This window comes from Lotus japonicus, chromosome 1 (assembly GCF_012489685.1).
Source record: "Lotus japonicus ecotype B-129 chromosome 1, LjGifu_v1.2".
In the NCBI taxonomy this organism is placed as follows: Eukaryota; Viridiplantae; Streptophyta; class Magnoliopsida; order Fabales; family Fabaceae; genus Lotus; species Lotus japonicus.
Window position 1 is genome coordinate 109,798,390 of NC_080041.1, and position 16,482 is coordinate 109,814,871.

The following is a 16,482-nucleotide window of genomic DNA, read 5'->3' on the forward strand; positions in this document are numbered from 1 at the left end:
TAAATTAAAATAAAATATTTTAAATTATTTAATTTGATAAAAAAACATTAAAAAGATTTTTTTTAGATATATATTAGAAAATAAAAAATTACATATTTTTGTTAATATTTTTAAAGTAATAAATATTATGGAGATTTATGTTTAAAGATGTAAATTTTGGGTTCTTGTTTTTTTTTTTACATCAGAAAGATAAATTGCACCCTCAAAGTATTGATCCCTCGACCTCCCACACCCAACTCATATGCTCCCTAGCTCTTACCACTTGAGCTATCATTCGGAGATATTTTGGGTTCTTTTATTTAAATAATCTAAAAAATAAAACAATTTACCAAAAAATAGTTTGAAAATAATTTATCAACATGGGTTGTTTGCAGCGAAAAGTCAATCCGTCATAGAATCCTTGGTTTGACAGGGACAAGGGTTTTGTGAGGATTAAGTTTCCACCGCAAACACGCTGATAAAGATACTTTTTTCGTCGCAAAATGTTGTGATGGAATTGTCTTCCGTCACAAACTTGTCGACAAGTTTATTTTCCGTCACAAACAATCAATTTGTAAATAGTTTTATTATATTATTTTAGAATAACCCAAGGAATTTTGTGTTTTTTTCTATTAATTTTCATTTAAATAGACAAAATAACATAATAAATTAGCTTACTCTTGATAAAAATTTATTAGAATCAATATATGCAGAATTCAACTTACTTGCTTTTAGGGGTTTCATTTTGAGCGATTAACTTTTTACTACGAAAAAGGAAGTTCATGAAATTCAATGGTGAAATCATTATGAGTTATCTCCTTCCTATATAGCTTCTCAACAAAAATATATATATACTTAAAATTCACACATCATATATCTTATTGGTCCATTTACATATCATAGAAATTAGATTTAACAGTTAAGTAATAGGACATATTCCATCAGATAACAACACTTCCTTTATATTCTAAAAATTAAAGAGTGCATGTTTGGAAATCCTTCAAAATTGGGAGCTTCCATGACTATTAATGACTATGATGAAGAAGACGTGTCTCTTGGTCTGTCACTTTCGTGGCGAAGACTGTTTTCTCTATTGTAAGCAGCCTTGGCACCCTGAGGTAAAATTATGATTTCTCAATTACAAGTTCCAACCAATTTATTTTAGATATGAATAAAAGTAATAGATAATTATTGAGAAACCCTCACTCCTAAGTCCTAGGTGCTATTGATGCATGAACATCGAAAAACCATGAAACACTTACTTGAAAGATAGTTCCCAACTTCTTCAACGCTTTGGCTCGTAACCTTAGAACATCTTTGGAAGCACCAGGATCTTTAAGAACCTGAGAAAATAGCAAGTGCGAGATCCTTTCATTAAAACCTTATGATTAATTGATATTTTGATATATTTCTAACTCATCATTGTTCTTACTGCATATGTGATTTCTTAAAGTATATGTCATGACAAGTACTTGAACTTACAGCTTGGCTGACATGGGACAGGGTTGATTCAATATCAATCACATTGATCTGCCAAAGGGAATTTATCATGGCATCCTTTTTATTCTCGATAGCTTTTACCAAGTTTTCTTCCTTGTTTTCTCCTTGGTTTAGCTTCTTGAGCTCTTCGTGTATTTGAATTAAGGACACGGCACCTACAGAAGCAATTGAGGCCAATTCAAAATTCCAAAATTGTGAAAGGTTAATGTCATCTCAGCTTGATAACAGATCATTGACTATAGCATACTACCTGAGGCTGCCATCACTTGTGACTTTATCCAGTGTCCTTTGTCTCGTACCCACTCTGCCAAAAAAGGAACCTTCATATACCGCTTATCCTTTCCAAGTTCTCTGGCAGCTTTTCGGGTATAGATATAACCAATTGTATGTAGCATGGCCTCTCCAAAAGCTGAAAAGTAACATATATTGTAGCATCTTCCAATATGAATTTCATAAATACAATGTTTTATTCTCATATGAACCATGTTCATTTGATCTACATTTTCTCTAGAGTTACTGAAGGAGGGTTGACATTTGTGTCTAATCTGCTTATATCGGTAACAAGTGACTATCATAGACAATTTATTAATATTTTCATACCTTAATCCCTCCCCATGGCACTCCCTCACTTTTTTCATCTTCATCTTGCACCAACATTCATTTCTATCTTCTCAAAAGCATGTTCTAATCTTTAGTCTACCATCTTATAAGGTCATAGGTTCCTAGCCAACTCACAAAATCCACATTTTCAACACTTGAATAAGTAAACAAATAAACACAACTTTAATCAAAATTCAGGATAAAAAATAAAGGGTATCCCAACCCAGCAGCCTTCCTACTTGAACAACCCACCTCGCTGCCAAGGATGTTTAAATAAAGGACAAGAGCTTGGGGTTTTCGTGCAAGTCTTTACAAAATTGAGTACATAAGAAAATGCAAACAAAAAAGATGAAGCATTTTTTTCTTAAAGAACAAATGAAAAATAAAGTAGTTTGTCTTGTCTACTCACATGTTACTAATAACCAAAAGGAGGAGGCATTTGACATAATATTTGAGAAGGAAGAGTAGAAGCAAAAAGTTCAAGCAGACCTCTTCAATTCTTTCTAACTTTATCTGTAGACATTAGACTCTTCAATTCACACTAGTTAGACATTATCATCTTTTCTCTAGTTTCTCGGCATACTAATAAAATATTGACCATCCCAAATTTGGATATAGATGCATGACCATATTAGGAAAAATAATTTAGATTAAATTGAGGACTTGAAAAGGATTTAATCATTTTATATTTAGCGATTTTATGATTAAGAATAAATTTAAGATGCTGGAACCTCTCAAATGAAGATTATTTGTAATACATGATTCACTAATAGTCATAGAATTAGAGCATATGAGGGAACTTACCAGCGTTTGATAGGTCACAAGCTTCTGAATTTCCCCACGATACAAATTCATCTGTTCGACCATCAACAAAAGGCTGTAAGCGATCTTTCAGGGTCACTATAAGCTTTTGTTCCCTTTCCTTCTGCCATGTCTACAAATTGAGAACGTGGCAAAAGCTTCAGATAGAAAAATATGGGGAGGGGGAAGGGGATCTAGGGAAGGAAATATGTATTAGACCTCTAGAAAATGAAACGCACTTTCATCCTTTCTTGAATTCTCTGCATACGAACTTCAAGATCTAGTGAGACTTCCTCAGCTTCTATAGATGATAAAGAAGCCATTGCAAGTTTTCCAATATAATCTTCAAACAATTCACTTCCAAAAAGCATTCCAAATACAGCTGTTGGATCTATCATGGATTCTCTGGAGAAAAATAATAATAAGGGAATTTGTTTATGGCTATGTTTGGCATGTTTAGCTGAGAAGCTAGCTGAAAGCTGAAAAGCTAGCTGATAGCTGAAAAGCTAGCTCATAGCTGAAAGTTGATAAGCTAGCTGAAAGCTTATAGGTGAAAGTTGAAAAGCTCTGTAATTGTAACAAAAGTGTTTGGTAAAACTAGCAGTTGAACAAGCTGAAATTGTAAAATGACATAAGAGGACATCCTTGTATGATTATTTTTATATTTAACATTACTTTATTTTCACATTAATACCTATAAGATATTAATATTAAAATTATTATAACTTTAAATATTTTAATTTGACTCAATTTATTTATCATCTTAAAAATAGGTTTTCCGAAGGAACAAAAAAATCATCTTAAAAATATAATATTAATTTTTACTTATTTTATTTTAACATTAATACCTATATGGTGGAATTTTAATAAAATATTAAGGATAAAAATGACAATAAATTCAATAAGCTATAAGCTTTAAGCTATAAGCTACCTCAGATAGCTTATAGCTTAAAGCTTTAAGCTACTGAAATAAGCTCATTCGCCAAACACTTTTATAGAGCTTTTAAACTAGTCAAATAAGCTTTAAGCTAGTCAAATAAGCTATAAGTTAGCTGAAATGGCATGCCAAACATAGCCTATATATTGTCTCAACTATAATTTCAAAGGCTTAAAAAGTGAAAAAAGTTCGCAGATCTGGCATCTCTAGGTCAAATTACTGTTATTTTCTAACCAAAATGCTCAAAAAAACTGTTTGAAAAAGTTTCACCAGTTACACTAACATTAACATAATTGGCATGGCCAAACCACTTTCTAACTAAGGATAAAAAAAAATCATCAAGGAGTAAGAACAAAACTTGACCATTTCATTGAGTTTACTCGCAAGTTATAACTAGTTAATCACTACTAAGTTATAAAAGGTTGTGTTGACTTACTGTGGTAACCCTGCCTTTCCATGCTTATCATATGCTTCACGCTTCTTGGGATCACTCAAAATCTGGTAAGCCTCACCAAGTATCTGTGCATAAATTCCATATTTTTAATATGAATGTGGGAGAAAAGTGAAGCAAATTAAAGGGGGAAAGAAATCCAAAAGCAAAATACTCCTACGCCTTATAATGCTTACCTGAAAATTTTCTGCAGCCCTGGGATCTCCTGGATTTTTATCAGGGTGAACTATCCTAGCCTGCAAAGGAAATAAAAGAGAAGCAAGGCAGGAGATATATCACAACTCATCAAAGTGAACCAAAGGAAGCAATTTTCAAGTGGAAAAAATCAACGAGTCAGTCAGGAAAATAGAGAAAGGAAACCATCTGCATAAAAGTCACGTTTCACTCTTTCTAAATGTTGAATCTAAAAGCAAGCAGAAGAGAGCCATTTTTTTCCTTTCCAACAAAAAAGTTTTAACAAACTTTTCCTTATGGCCTACAAAAATCATAAGTTCTAAGCAAGAAAAATAATGGAAACAGTATTATCTGTGCAGATTGGCTCTTTGATGAAGAACAGTACACCAATGCTAGATATAAAACCAATCATGAGCCTTCAACTAATGGCTTAAGCTTTTAGCAGAAAAGTTGGTCATAGACATGGTGCCAAAGCAACAATTTGTTGGTAACAATAGAGAGGTTACACAATATCAAGAATCAATTCTTCCCAATCCATAAGATATCAAGTTAAAGCTCATGATTGGTGACATGATTGTATTTTTATACCAATGGCTTAACTGTCTGGTGGAGACGTTTACAAGTGGTATAATATCACTATACAACTTTTAAGAGTTCAATGTTCATTCTATAGCCGCTTATTGAGATCAAAATTGGTAATAATTCAAACTAAAGCAAATGTTTACAAGGGAAACATATACGTGGTTCTATTAAATGATAAAAGCTTTAACATCTCCCACCATGAACAAAATTAAGCCAGATTCATAAATCATAATGCTTCAACCGTGCATTACTGTAATTTTATATATTCACCAGATTGGAAAATTTAATAGCATTATAGAATCACTTGCCTATTCTCTTTGAGAAATCAGAATTGAAGGGTTTTACCTTGATATAATAAGCCTTCTTGATCTCTGCAGGGGATGCATCAACGTTGACCCCTAAAATGTCGTAGTACGTTGTCTCCTTCACCATGGTTTGATATTCGAATCACAATACATAATTCCAAAACTAGGAAAATAAACCAATGAAGAACCAGTTAGCATTACGACGCTGTGTTGAACATAGGTAAATGATTGTGCCGCGACGACACGGCCATGAAAGAAGGATCTCTGTTATTTTCTGGTAATTCAATTCAGTTCTGAAACTCGTGTTCTGTTTAGTTTCTTTCTATTCATTGGTCATTTCAATTCGTTTTCTCATCGATAAATGCTTTCATGTTTCTTTTGTACCCAAAATGTTTCATTAACTCTTTTGACTATTTGGGCTTTGGAGTGAGATGATGATGTTTTTAATGGTCAAAAGCATGTTAAAATATTTATTGGGCTAGCCCAACTAATAGTGTAATTAAGTTTTTTTTAAAGAATAGTGTAATTAAGTTGAATTTGTTGCCCGTCAAAAAAAAGTTGAATTTGCTTAAATATAGGAAAAACCAAACAATCATGTATTTTTCTGTGTGTTCTTAAGTTCTTCTTGTTACCTTTCTTCTTATTATTATTTTTTCTTCCACACATGAGACAATCATGTTCCATGCGGAATATTATGATAGTGCTAACTCTTATGATAGGGTTTTTTCTATCTGCAAGAGTCAAACTTGAGACATTGCTCAAAAAAAATTAAGCATGTATCACTTGAACCAACCACTCGTTGGTGTTATCTTTCTTATTATTCATCATTATCCTTTTATGAATTTGGTTTGATTATTTATATTGAATTTCGACTCATGTTTTTGGTAAATTAATATGATAAAGTCATGTATATATAAATTGTGTTATGCCAGAAAAAAACACAAAAAAGTATAGTAATTCATCTTTTTTATTTCCTATAAGTGATGGCCAAAAATTACAAAAGCAAGTAATGTTGTTGGAACATCATGCAAATTATTGGCTATCACATTACATAGACTAGAAATTAGTGATCCTCCTCTAATTATTCATGAAACTAAACAACAACTTAAAAAGATGGTTCGATCCCCAAAATACACGGTACGTATATAGGGAATCGATCTTATTTAGACATGCTGAAAGAAAGATATATATTATGAGGATCATCAATTCATAGTGGAGTCTTCATCGCAGAATTTGCATTTGCATTTCTTGAGAAGGAAATCACATTGGCCAGATATTGCATTTTCTAAGTACTTGCAGTGATGATCGCAGATTGAAGAGTGGAAGCATCTCGCATGGGGCCACGTTTTGCTGTTGCGCAAACATCCATCTTTCGGTTCCTTTTCTTCAGAAGCTGCCACATTCAATAGATATATAGCTTAGCAAATTAATTCAATATATATAAGCACTATGTATAATACATTATAAATTGAAAAATTACTACATAGCTAGCATATGCTGTAAATAACATCATGAGTAATGTAGTGTCATTTGCCTGATGTTGCTAGGAGCAGGATAGCAAAGAAAGCTGCAAAGATTTGAACCCGCTGAAGGAACCTTGCCATGATAATTATTCACTTGTGTTGCTGCTTGATGATGAAATGAGAAATGAAATGAGGATGTATATATAATCCATTAGTATGCACAGCAACAGCATGGTGTCTTTCATGCTTAAGTGATGAACTCATGGTTAGGTTAAGCTTACAAACAACGTGTACGAGTAGATAAAACCACCATCTTTTCACACTAGATCTGTAAAAATTGTTAGTTGTATGTTAGCACAATTTTATTGGTTTTCATTTTAATTTAATCTTATTTTAACTTTAATTTCAGCCTTAGTTCGCTTATCAAGGAGATATGAAATTTAATGAGTTCAAGTGTTTTACAATTTTATGTTAGTGAGTTTTGATCTCCATATCTGAATTTCATCTTAGAAATTGAATTGAATATGAATTGTACAAGTTTTTTTTAAATGAAAATTGTGCGGTTTTAAGTTTTATAATCTTGGGTATATTTTACGCCATAAAAATGATATTGATGTGATTTTTATTACGTTGTAAAGCCAGAAAAAAAAGTATACAACCCTTATGAGCAACCCAAAAGTTAAATGAGTTTAATTTTGATGCATCGACAATGTAAAGTTTTTTTACATCATCAACCAATCAGATTTTAAAGATTTGTCATGTCACTTGGTTTAATTAAATAAAAAATCTATCTTTCCCACATTCAAGAAATCTGATTGGTTGACGGTGTAAAAAAACTTTACACCGTCGGTGCATCAAACTTTTTCTCAAGTTAAATTAGACGCTTACTAGGCAAAACCAAAATGTTTCTACAACATGTTTATGACAATGTCAACTAGAACTTACATCTAGAATTATAGTGTCCATTTTTTATTTGAGTGATAATGTTCCTGTTCACAATTCTAATTAGAATAACCAAGACCTAAATTCAATACTTGGATAATCAAACAATATGTTAAAGTTGGAAAGAAAAATTAAAATTTCACATCAAAGTAACACATTGATCAACTCTTTTAAGTGCTACATTTAAAAATCTTCACTCCTAAGACCTCTTCTCTCTCCTTCCCTTACAAAAAGGAAGCAACTTCTCATGTTTTATTGGGAGGCGGCTAGCATGGACCTCGTCCATCATGGATCACTTGTCTTACCATGTTATTATGATGGTACGGAAATAATGAGTTTTGTTAAAAAAAGAAAGTTCAGTTCTTAAATATATTGATAAAATATTTTTAACGGTTCAGATTACGTAAGAATTAAAAAGTTAAAATAGAAAAATACAATACATATATTAATTTTTTGTGGTAAATTTGTGGCGTTTGGAGTTACCAGGAGTTAACCGCCAGAAACTGCGTACGTCAAGTGTCTATCTCGTTACACCCAATAAGGCAAGAGATTTTACGTTGTGAGTGTAACCAGTGACGAACCCACGTGTTAAGTGGGTGAGGCATTTGACCCCACGTCCTTGAGCAAAATTCTTCCCAATACCCTTCTATTTCTAATATAAAATATTCAATTGCCCCCACCAAAAACTAAATGCCCCCATAGCTACACTATTTTACTTCCAATGCCACTAAAAGTTAAATCTCTTCAACTTTTTTATCTGACTTCTTTGTACTTCTTGCATTTGACCTCACGTCCTTAACAAAGTTTTCTCTCACTTCTTTATACTTCTTTACTTTTTCAACAAGTCGAATATCCAAAAGATAATAGATTGGAACACATTTATCCAACTTTACTATTCTTTCTATTATAGAAAAAGAATTTCCTCTCCTACTCAAAACTCCTTAATTTTTAACACTCCCTTTTTTTTGTTGGGTGCGGGATTTGGTGGTGCTGGGTGTGGAGTTTTGTTGGTTGAGAGTGGGAAAAGGAGAAGGAAAAGGTTGAAGGGGAATTTGTGGGTTTTGTGATGAATTTCTGGATTTTAAGATGATTATGAAGAGAATGGCTAAATTTGATGAAAGAAATTTATCAGGACTAAATTTGATGTAAAAAGTCCACGTTTGCGCTTATATAGACCGGTTATTAATAAATAAAAATGTCAAATAAACATTATGACACCAGGTGCACTATTTTAAATCAAACAAAATTATATTTGTTGGGGAAGAAAAAAAAATTATTAGGAACCATTTTAGATTCAAGTATATAAGTGAGGGACCAAGAAATATATTATTTGTATTATTTGCCCCCACGACCTAAAAATTCTGGATCCGTCAGTGAGTGTAACTGATGGGTTGAGTATGGAGGTGACAACCATGTCTGAGGCTCTGCAACTTCATGCCCAAATTCTGAAACTAGGTACTTCAAACAACGACGCTCCACGCAACTTCTCCAAGCTCTTCACCTTCGCCGCTCTCTCACCCTCCGGCGACCTCAACTATGCTCGTCTTCTTCTCACCTCCAATCCCGCTTTAAACTCTTACTACTACAACACCATGCTCCGAGCTTATTCTCTAAGTTCCGACCCGACCCATCATTTCCACGCTCTTTCTCTCTTCATCTTCATGCTCCGACGACCCACCCACGGTGTTCCCGCACCGGACAACTTCACTTTTCCCTTCGTGCTCAAATGCTGTGCTCGTTTGAAGCTTGCCCGTCAAGGAAAACAGCTCCATGGTTTCATTACTAAGATGGGTTTTGGCTCTGATTGCTATATCATGAATGCGCTGATCCACATGTACTCTGTGTTTGGTGATTTGGGTGTTGCGCGTGAACTGTTTGATAGAATGCCTGATAGAGATGTGGTTTCTTGGACGTCGTTGATTGATGGGCTTGTTGATCATGATCGCCCTGTCGAGGCAATTGAGCTGTTTGGGAGAATGTTGGAAGCGGGAGTTGAGGTGAATGATGCTACGGTGGTGTCTGTTTTGAGAGCGTGTGCGGACTCGGGAGCATTGAGCATGGGGAGGAAAGTGCATGGGATTGTGAAGGAAAAGAAGAGAATTGAATGTAAGTGTAATGTTAGCACTGCGCTTATTGATATGTATGCGAAAAGTGGGTGTATAGAGAGTGCTAAGAAGGTATTTGATGGTGTCGTGGACAAAGATGTTTATGTTTGGACTGCAATGATTTCTGGCCTTGCTAGCCACGGGCTATGCAAGGAAGCTATTGACTTGTTTCTTGAAATGGAAACATGCAATGTGAAACCTGATGAGAGGACTATGACAGCAGTTTTATCAGCATGTAGGAATGCAGACTTGGTTCGTGAAGCTTACATGGTTTTCAGTGATATGAAGAAGCGTTACGGTATAGAACCTACAATTCAGCATTTTGGTTGTGTAGTGGACCTTCTTGCTAGAGCAGGGTGTTTGAAGGAAGCTGAAGATTTCATGAATGCAATGCCTATGAAACCCGATGCGGTTCTTTGGAGGACCCTGATATGGGCCTGCAAAGTTCATGAGGATACTGAAAGAGCTGAGCGTTTGATGAAGCAGCACCTTGAGATGGGTGTGGATGATAGTGGAAGTTACATACTAGCTAGTAATGTCTATGCTTCGGTAGGGAAGTGGTCTAACAAGGCAGAGGTTAGAGAGTTGATGAATAAAAAGGGACTCATAAAGCCACCAGGGTCTAGTAGGATTGAAGTTGATGGGGCTTTACATGAGTTTGTGATGGGAGATTATAATCACCCTGAAGCAGATAACATATTTGTCAAATTGGATGAGATGGTAGATAAACTTAAAAAAGAAGGGTATAATCCGAAATTATCAGAGGTCTTACTCGAGATAGATGATGAGGAAAAAGCCACCCAGTTGCTTCACCATAGCGAGAAGCTAGCTCTTGCTTATGGACTGATAAGGACAAGTCAGGGGTCCAAAATCAGGATTGTCAAGAACCTAAGGTCTTGCGAAGACTGTCACGAGTTTATGAAACTAATCTCTAAGATATACCAAAGAGATATCATTGTGAGAGACAGAATTCGTTTCCATCATTTCAAAAATGGAGATTGCTCTTGTAAGGATTATTGGTAGCACGAGAATGGTAGTTGGATGGAATGTTGTAACATGTAAAAGGAAAACTTAAAAGAGAAATAACTATGCAGAGTCCCATGAGTTGCTTGCTTTGATGACTAATTCGGCCATGGACAAATGCAAATGCCAAGGGATATTACTGGCCGTATGGAATGATTGCAGGTTTTAAACATAACTCATGAACTATAGCCCTGTTCTTTTTTCGGTCTAGTACAAGTATCTTTTACGGGAGGCAATCCCATTCCAGCCGAGAACACCCACATTCTAGTGGGGCTAGCTCTCCTAGTGGGAGTTTTTTCTTCTATGACCCTGCTCTGATCAAATGTCAATGAAGAAAAGTGTGTTTATGGATAAACTCACTATGTTGGATAATGAGCAATGCATTCGAGATGGGCTACACTTTGATCCATAGTCCATGGAAAATGTACATATTAAGAGTATATATTAGTCATATCGGAGGGTTGGAGAGGCAGAACAGCTTTCATTCTATGCAATTTCTTTGGTCGGATAATGTTAGAGATTTGCAGGTATGTTATGGACTTGCGTTCATGTAGTTTTTTTTTTTTTGATAAGCTGCGTTCATGTATGTTACATTCTTTTGCTGGCTTAAAGATGTTGATAACAGATTAATATGTATCATTAAGCTATAAGTTGATATCATAGATTAAAACCTTATTGACATCATTGTAAAATACAATAATCTGCACCGATTAATTTATATAGTCATTTAATCATGTGTTGCCAAATCATTGAGAACTTTGACTATCATGATTATTATTTGAAAGGTTAACTATTGTAAATTTGTAATGGCTTGCCTACACATGATTAAGTAATTTAAGAACTTCAAATTAAGAATTATACTCTAATGATTATTGTGCTCTTGTTTTGTTCCTGCTGAGACGTGTATTCATAAAAGATAAGAATAAGAATACAAACATTGGATGAATGCTTTACAATTGTTTTGTTATAAGCCGTCTGATGAGTTTGAAATTAATGCATGTTACAAACTATCAAAATCATTTTGCCAGTTGCCACTAACCTTTCTTATTAGCTCTCATGATTGGTTTTGAAAATCAATGATTGAACCGAATTTATATGGCCGGTGGAGGAGATTCACCCTTTTTGCTACTTCATTTTATTTTTTAACAGGTGTTCTCGGCAGGAAGCAATCTCAATCGAGTTAAGAACATGCACATCTTGGTTGGCTAGCTCTCCATACACAAGACTCAAGCGATATTTGCTTAAAGAGAATGTAGGCTACCACTTGAACCAACCACAACGTTCCTCAAAGACAGAATGGTGCATATCACAGTGACGTGGTCAGCCGGTGTATTGATATAGGTCAGTCTACATGAAGGAACAGTTTTACCAGTTAATTTTTCTATAAAACTGCAAGCCCAAAGTGAAATGGATATCCGAATATACTGTCTCCAAGTCCAATTGAGCAATGGCCTTTTACCCCTCTAATGATGTAGTGTTAATTTGGTGGTCACGTATCACTTAAACACCATGTTATACATGCAATTTATATATTTTTTATCGTTTAACCCATCTTTAATTAAGAGCTTAACCTATTCTAAAGCAGTACTCTTGCTAAATGACATCACCGCAACCTACTTCAATCAGAAACCAATTAAAAAACTATATGCTCCTGCTAAATATGCTAAGAATTAGGACAACTTTTCACCGAAGCATGTGAACCATTCAATAGTGTGGCTCACCACATGCTTGTGCCTTTTCCTACAATAAAATAAATGCACCAAACTTAGATTTTGAACATGCAATCAAATATTCAAATCCATGAAAGAAAGCATCATGGGAGATTTCATCATCCCTGTTCCCTCTTTTCAAATGTCGTGACCATATATATAATATATACATACATGATATACCATAAATATAATACTAATAATTTGAGCTTAGTACACACTCTATCCCACAAATAGAATAATAAAACAGAATACCATAGTACACCGACTTTCATCATTTTTTGTTTGTTTAAATTTAATGTCTTTTTTCATCTTTGTTGATCTTTTTCTATATTCTCAAACAGGAGAAAATGAAATGTGACTTTGGTGGTTTCAGCTTTTTAACTTTTTTTTGTCAGTTAAGTAAATAATGGAAACCAAGACTCACCATTCTTGTAGCTATGTACACCTAGTATTGTAAGTGTGAGAATCTTATTAGTTATATTTATTTTAACTCCAGAACAAAGAATGAGTGTCAAAAAAAAAACTTGTCCGGAATTGCATTTCAAGTCTATGCTTCTAGAAGGGAATACATAATCAAATTGAAATAATTAACAAAATAAGGAAATTATCCCCCCTACCCCTACTGCTGCGTTTATTCTCTTTTTCTAATAATGATTCCAAATGGCAAGAATCTACATTAAAGAGAAGATTTCGTCATGAACTAATTATTTTTAAAACTAAGTATTGTTGGATAAAGATACATGAATGATTTATATTAAACTTTAATACGTTCTCTCCCACAAGAGCTTGTTTGAGCTTGAAGTGCAAATAATGAAAAGACTAATCACCTACAAGTATGTAGATCGAGGATTTAATTTTCTAAAATCTGAATAATCCTTTATTTTTCCTTTTGTAAACTGAAAATTATTCTTTCTTCATTTGTGTACCAGAGTTAAGAGGAGGAACATGAGTTGTTAATAGGAAGTAGGAACAGATAAGTCTGATAAGAAATAAAGCATAGGGCTTTATTCCTTAGTGCAGATTAAAATTGCAGATAAGTTCCAAACAATAGATTACCACCAAGTCCCGTTTGAAAATTTAAAATTATTCTCCCAACTTTGTTGTGTACCCTCCAATTGAAATCTTGCTATATGCACAAAAAATATATGCCATTTCAGCTGTAGTCATGCATTACGCTTCTAAGAAGCATATTGGAGTTGCTTTTGCATTGATATATTCATATATAGTTGCCTTTGACTTTTGCCTTGAAGACGCTTATCTTAATTAGTATATTATTCTTCGATCTAACTTAACTTTAGTATTAGTTACTTCCTCTGTTTCAACCTTAGTAATAAGTGCAATGTTCCTTTTCTTCTTACAGATGAATTTAATGGAAATCTTGATAGTTTTAAAGAGATTAAATAGAAGCAAAGAAATTGGTTTATTCTTAAAAAAATCAACACGTTACTTTTAAAAAAAAATGCGTTCATTTATTGTGTTTAAAAAAGTGCGTGTTAGAATTTTCTGGATCCAATGATTTTGATAGAATTGAAAAAAGAAAAAAAAAATTAAGAACGTTTTTAGCTCTCTCTAGCGTACTATGGCTGACTCCGGTACCCTACCGGAGGGTGACAGTGGTGGCGGGGACCAACCTCAAGAAGCGTCGACGGTGTTCCCAACACGCAGGGTGGTCTCCTACAAAGATATATCCCAACACGCAGGGTGGTCTCCTACAAAGATATCTGCCTCGGTGTTAATGGGGGCAACGAGTCCGAGGAAGAAGATGTCCTTCCAGAGGGTTGGATATCAGATTCAGAAGACAGTGAGCACGAGGGGGATCATCTGTCTCAATCAGAGGTGCAAGGAAATCCTCTCTGCCCGGTGATCAAGCTGTCAAAAGAAAAAAAGAAGGAGCTCCGCCGTCCGTGGCAAAACTCGATCATAGTTAAACTACTAGGCAAAAGGATTGGGCTTGGCCTACTCAAGGATCGCTTGAGGAGGTTATGGCAACCCTCAGGAGATATGGAGGTGATCGACCTTGATTTTGACTTCTTTGTGGTGAGATTTACGAATAGGGTTGACTGTGCTCATGTCTTTTCCGGGGGACCCTGGGTCATCATGGGGCACTATCTGGTAATCCAACAATGGAGACCAATGTTCATTCCCTTAAAAGGAGAACTGACAAGAGTTGCAGTGTGGTTCAGAGTTCCAAGCTTCCCTGTGGAGTGCTATGGCCAAGAAGTGTTACAGGAAATTGGCAAGAACGTGGGAAGGTTTGTCAAAGTAGATGACCACACCTGGAAGACCATGGCGAGCAAGGGTCAACCGGGGGAGACCTCTGAACGTGCCCGATTTGCACGAATTTGTGTGGAAGTTGATCTGAGGAAGACTCTTGTCTCTAAATTTGTCTTCGAGGAGGAAGAATTCAAGATCGAATATGAAGGACTAAACTTAATTTGTTTCGATTGTGGTAAATTTGGCCACAAAAAGGAAATGTTCCCTCAAAAGGTTAGGGATGAAGGTAATCATGAGATTTCGAACCAGGTCAAGGGAACTGAATCCAACATGGAGGCACATGGAGAGGACTTTGGTCCATGGATGATAGCCAAGAGAACTGCCAGAATAAACACCAAGCAGCAGCCAACCAGACCAAGCACTCCGGCGGGAAGGGCGCCGAAACTAGGTTTTCCATTTTGGAGCAAATGGACGTGGATGCAATTCACGGGTCTTCCGGGATTGGTGCCAGCAGTTCCGGGATTTTAGCCTAAGTGCAGATTCCGGAGCAAAACAATTTGAATCAGAATACCCCGACCAATCAGGAAAGTCAACCTCAACATATGGTGGACTCCGCTGGCTCGGGAATTTCTCCTACAAAAGGGAAGGTAGTTAATACCAATGATGAGCCTAATCATGAGGGAATCTCTTCAGTCCCGAATGATGAAACCATGATTTCTGGCCCCACAAAGATCACCTCTGCGCCGACAGGTCCCCAACCCCATGATGGCGGCACAGGGACCAAAGTAAACCCTAATTCTCAGGGTGCCATCCCACAACAATCTAGGGCTGACGTCGCTCATCCCTCCCACTTTAAGTCCGGTCAACACGACAAGTTGGGACCCACCTCGGGGTCATCTTCCCTAAAAAAGACCAAGATGAAAGCTCGCGGTCATCAGCGAGTGGAAGGTTCTTCTGAACCAAGACGAAGCCCTAATGCCTCCTCCAATGCTCCAGGAGACATGGGTGGTCGTACGTTCAGAGAACGTGATAGGAGTTTATCTCCTAGGAAGCACAGGAGCTCTTAAAGAGCTTTCCCCTCCATCTCTACATTGTTTATGATGTTGTACAACCTATTCAGTTGGAATATTATATGTGCTGGTGCTCAAGGAGTCCCTCTCCTTCTTAAAGATATTGTAATGAGACATAGAGTCTCGTGTTTAGCTCTCTATGAACCTAGAGTGCAGACTACTAATCTCCCCAAGATCATGAAAACACTTGGCTTTGAAGATTTCTTTGTGGTTGAAGCCGAAGGCTTTTCGGGTGGAATTTGGGTCTTATGGTCTAAGCATTGGGGGGATGTGGAAATTCTTTCATCTCATCGCCAATTTGTTCACCTACGTATCCACCCGAAGAACAATGTGCCCAATTTCTTAGTGACGTTTGTTTACGGCAGTCCGAATGCGTCTATAAGAAATTTTCTTTGGCAGGAGCTTCAGAATATTGCCTCTCAAGTAACAAAACCCTGGGTGACAGTAGGAGATTTCAATACCTATCTTCAGGCCTCCGACAAAATGGGAGGTGGCCCTCCAAACCTTCTAAGCATGGCGAAATTCAGAGATTGTTTAGATGCTTGTTCTCTTTCCGACTTGGGCTTCAAAGGCCCCCCTTTCACGTGGAAGGGTCGTGGAGTTAAAGAGCGCATAGACTGGGCC

At 35.9% G+C, this 16,482-nt stretch overlaps 2 protein-coding genes across 3 annotated transcripts; one reads left to right on the forward strand and one right to left on the reverse strand.

Moving 5' to 3' along the window:
* Positions 1-806: 806 nt before the first annotated feature.
* LOC130729133 (chaperone protein dnaJ 10) lies at positions 807-5,683 on the reverse strand. Of its 2 annotated transcripts, none has more exons than XM_057580768.1 (9): positions 5,370-5,683; positions 4,445-4,504; positions 4,254-4,336; positions 3,120-3,237; positions 2,884-3,013; positions 1,730-1,888; positions 1,462-1,634; positions 1,242-1,322; positions 807-1,092 (listed from the first exon to the last, which is right to left on the reverse strand). In XM_057580768.1, the coding sequence occupies exons 1-9, from the start codon at positions 5,454-5,456 to the stop codon at positions 1,012-1,014; spliced, it is 972 nt and encodes a 323-aa protein (XP_057436751.1). In that variant the 5' UTR covers positions 5,457-5,683; the 3' UTR covers positions 807-1,011. The 2 variants fall into 2 exon arrangements, with proteins under 2 accessions (XP_057436751.1, XP_057436750.1); XM_057580767.1 differs by having other exon boundaries at positions 3,120-3,285.
* A 3,399-nt stretch (positions 5,684-9,082) lies between these two features.
* On the forward strand, positions 9,083-12,424 carry LOC130729134 (pentatricopeptide repeat-containing protein At4g21065-like). Its single transcript, XM_057580769.1, has 2 exons — positions 9,083-11,389; positions 12,012-12,424. Exon 1 carries the CDS (start codon positions 9,132-9,134, stop codon positions 10,860-10,862), a length of 1,731 nt encoding a protein of 576 aa, XP_057436752.1. The 5' UTR covers positions 9,083-9,131; the 3' UTR covers positions 10,863-11,389; positions 12,012-12,424.
* The last annotated feature ends 4,058 nt before the right edge of the window (positions 12,425-16,482 follow it).

Coding starts and splice junctions, on each gene's coding strand:
- LOC130729133 (XM_057580767.1), bottom strand. CDS start 5,456: ATGGTGAAGGAGACAACGTACTACGACATTTTAGGGGTCAACGTTGAT. Junction 3,014..3,119: donor GAATTCAAGAAAGGATGAAA/GTGCGTTTCATT, acceptor CTCAATTTGTAG/ACATGGCAGAAGGAAAGGGA. Junction 1,889..2,883: donor TTGTGACCTATCAAACGCTG/GTAAGTTCCCTC, acceptor GTTACTTTTCAG/CTTTTGGAGAGGCCATGCTA.
- LOC130729134 (XM_057580769.1), top strand. CDS start 9,132: ATGGAGGTGACAACCATGTCTGAGGCTCTGCAACTTCATGCCCAAATT.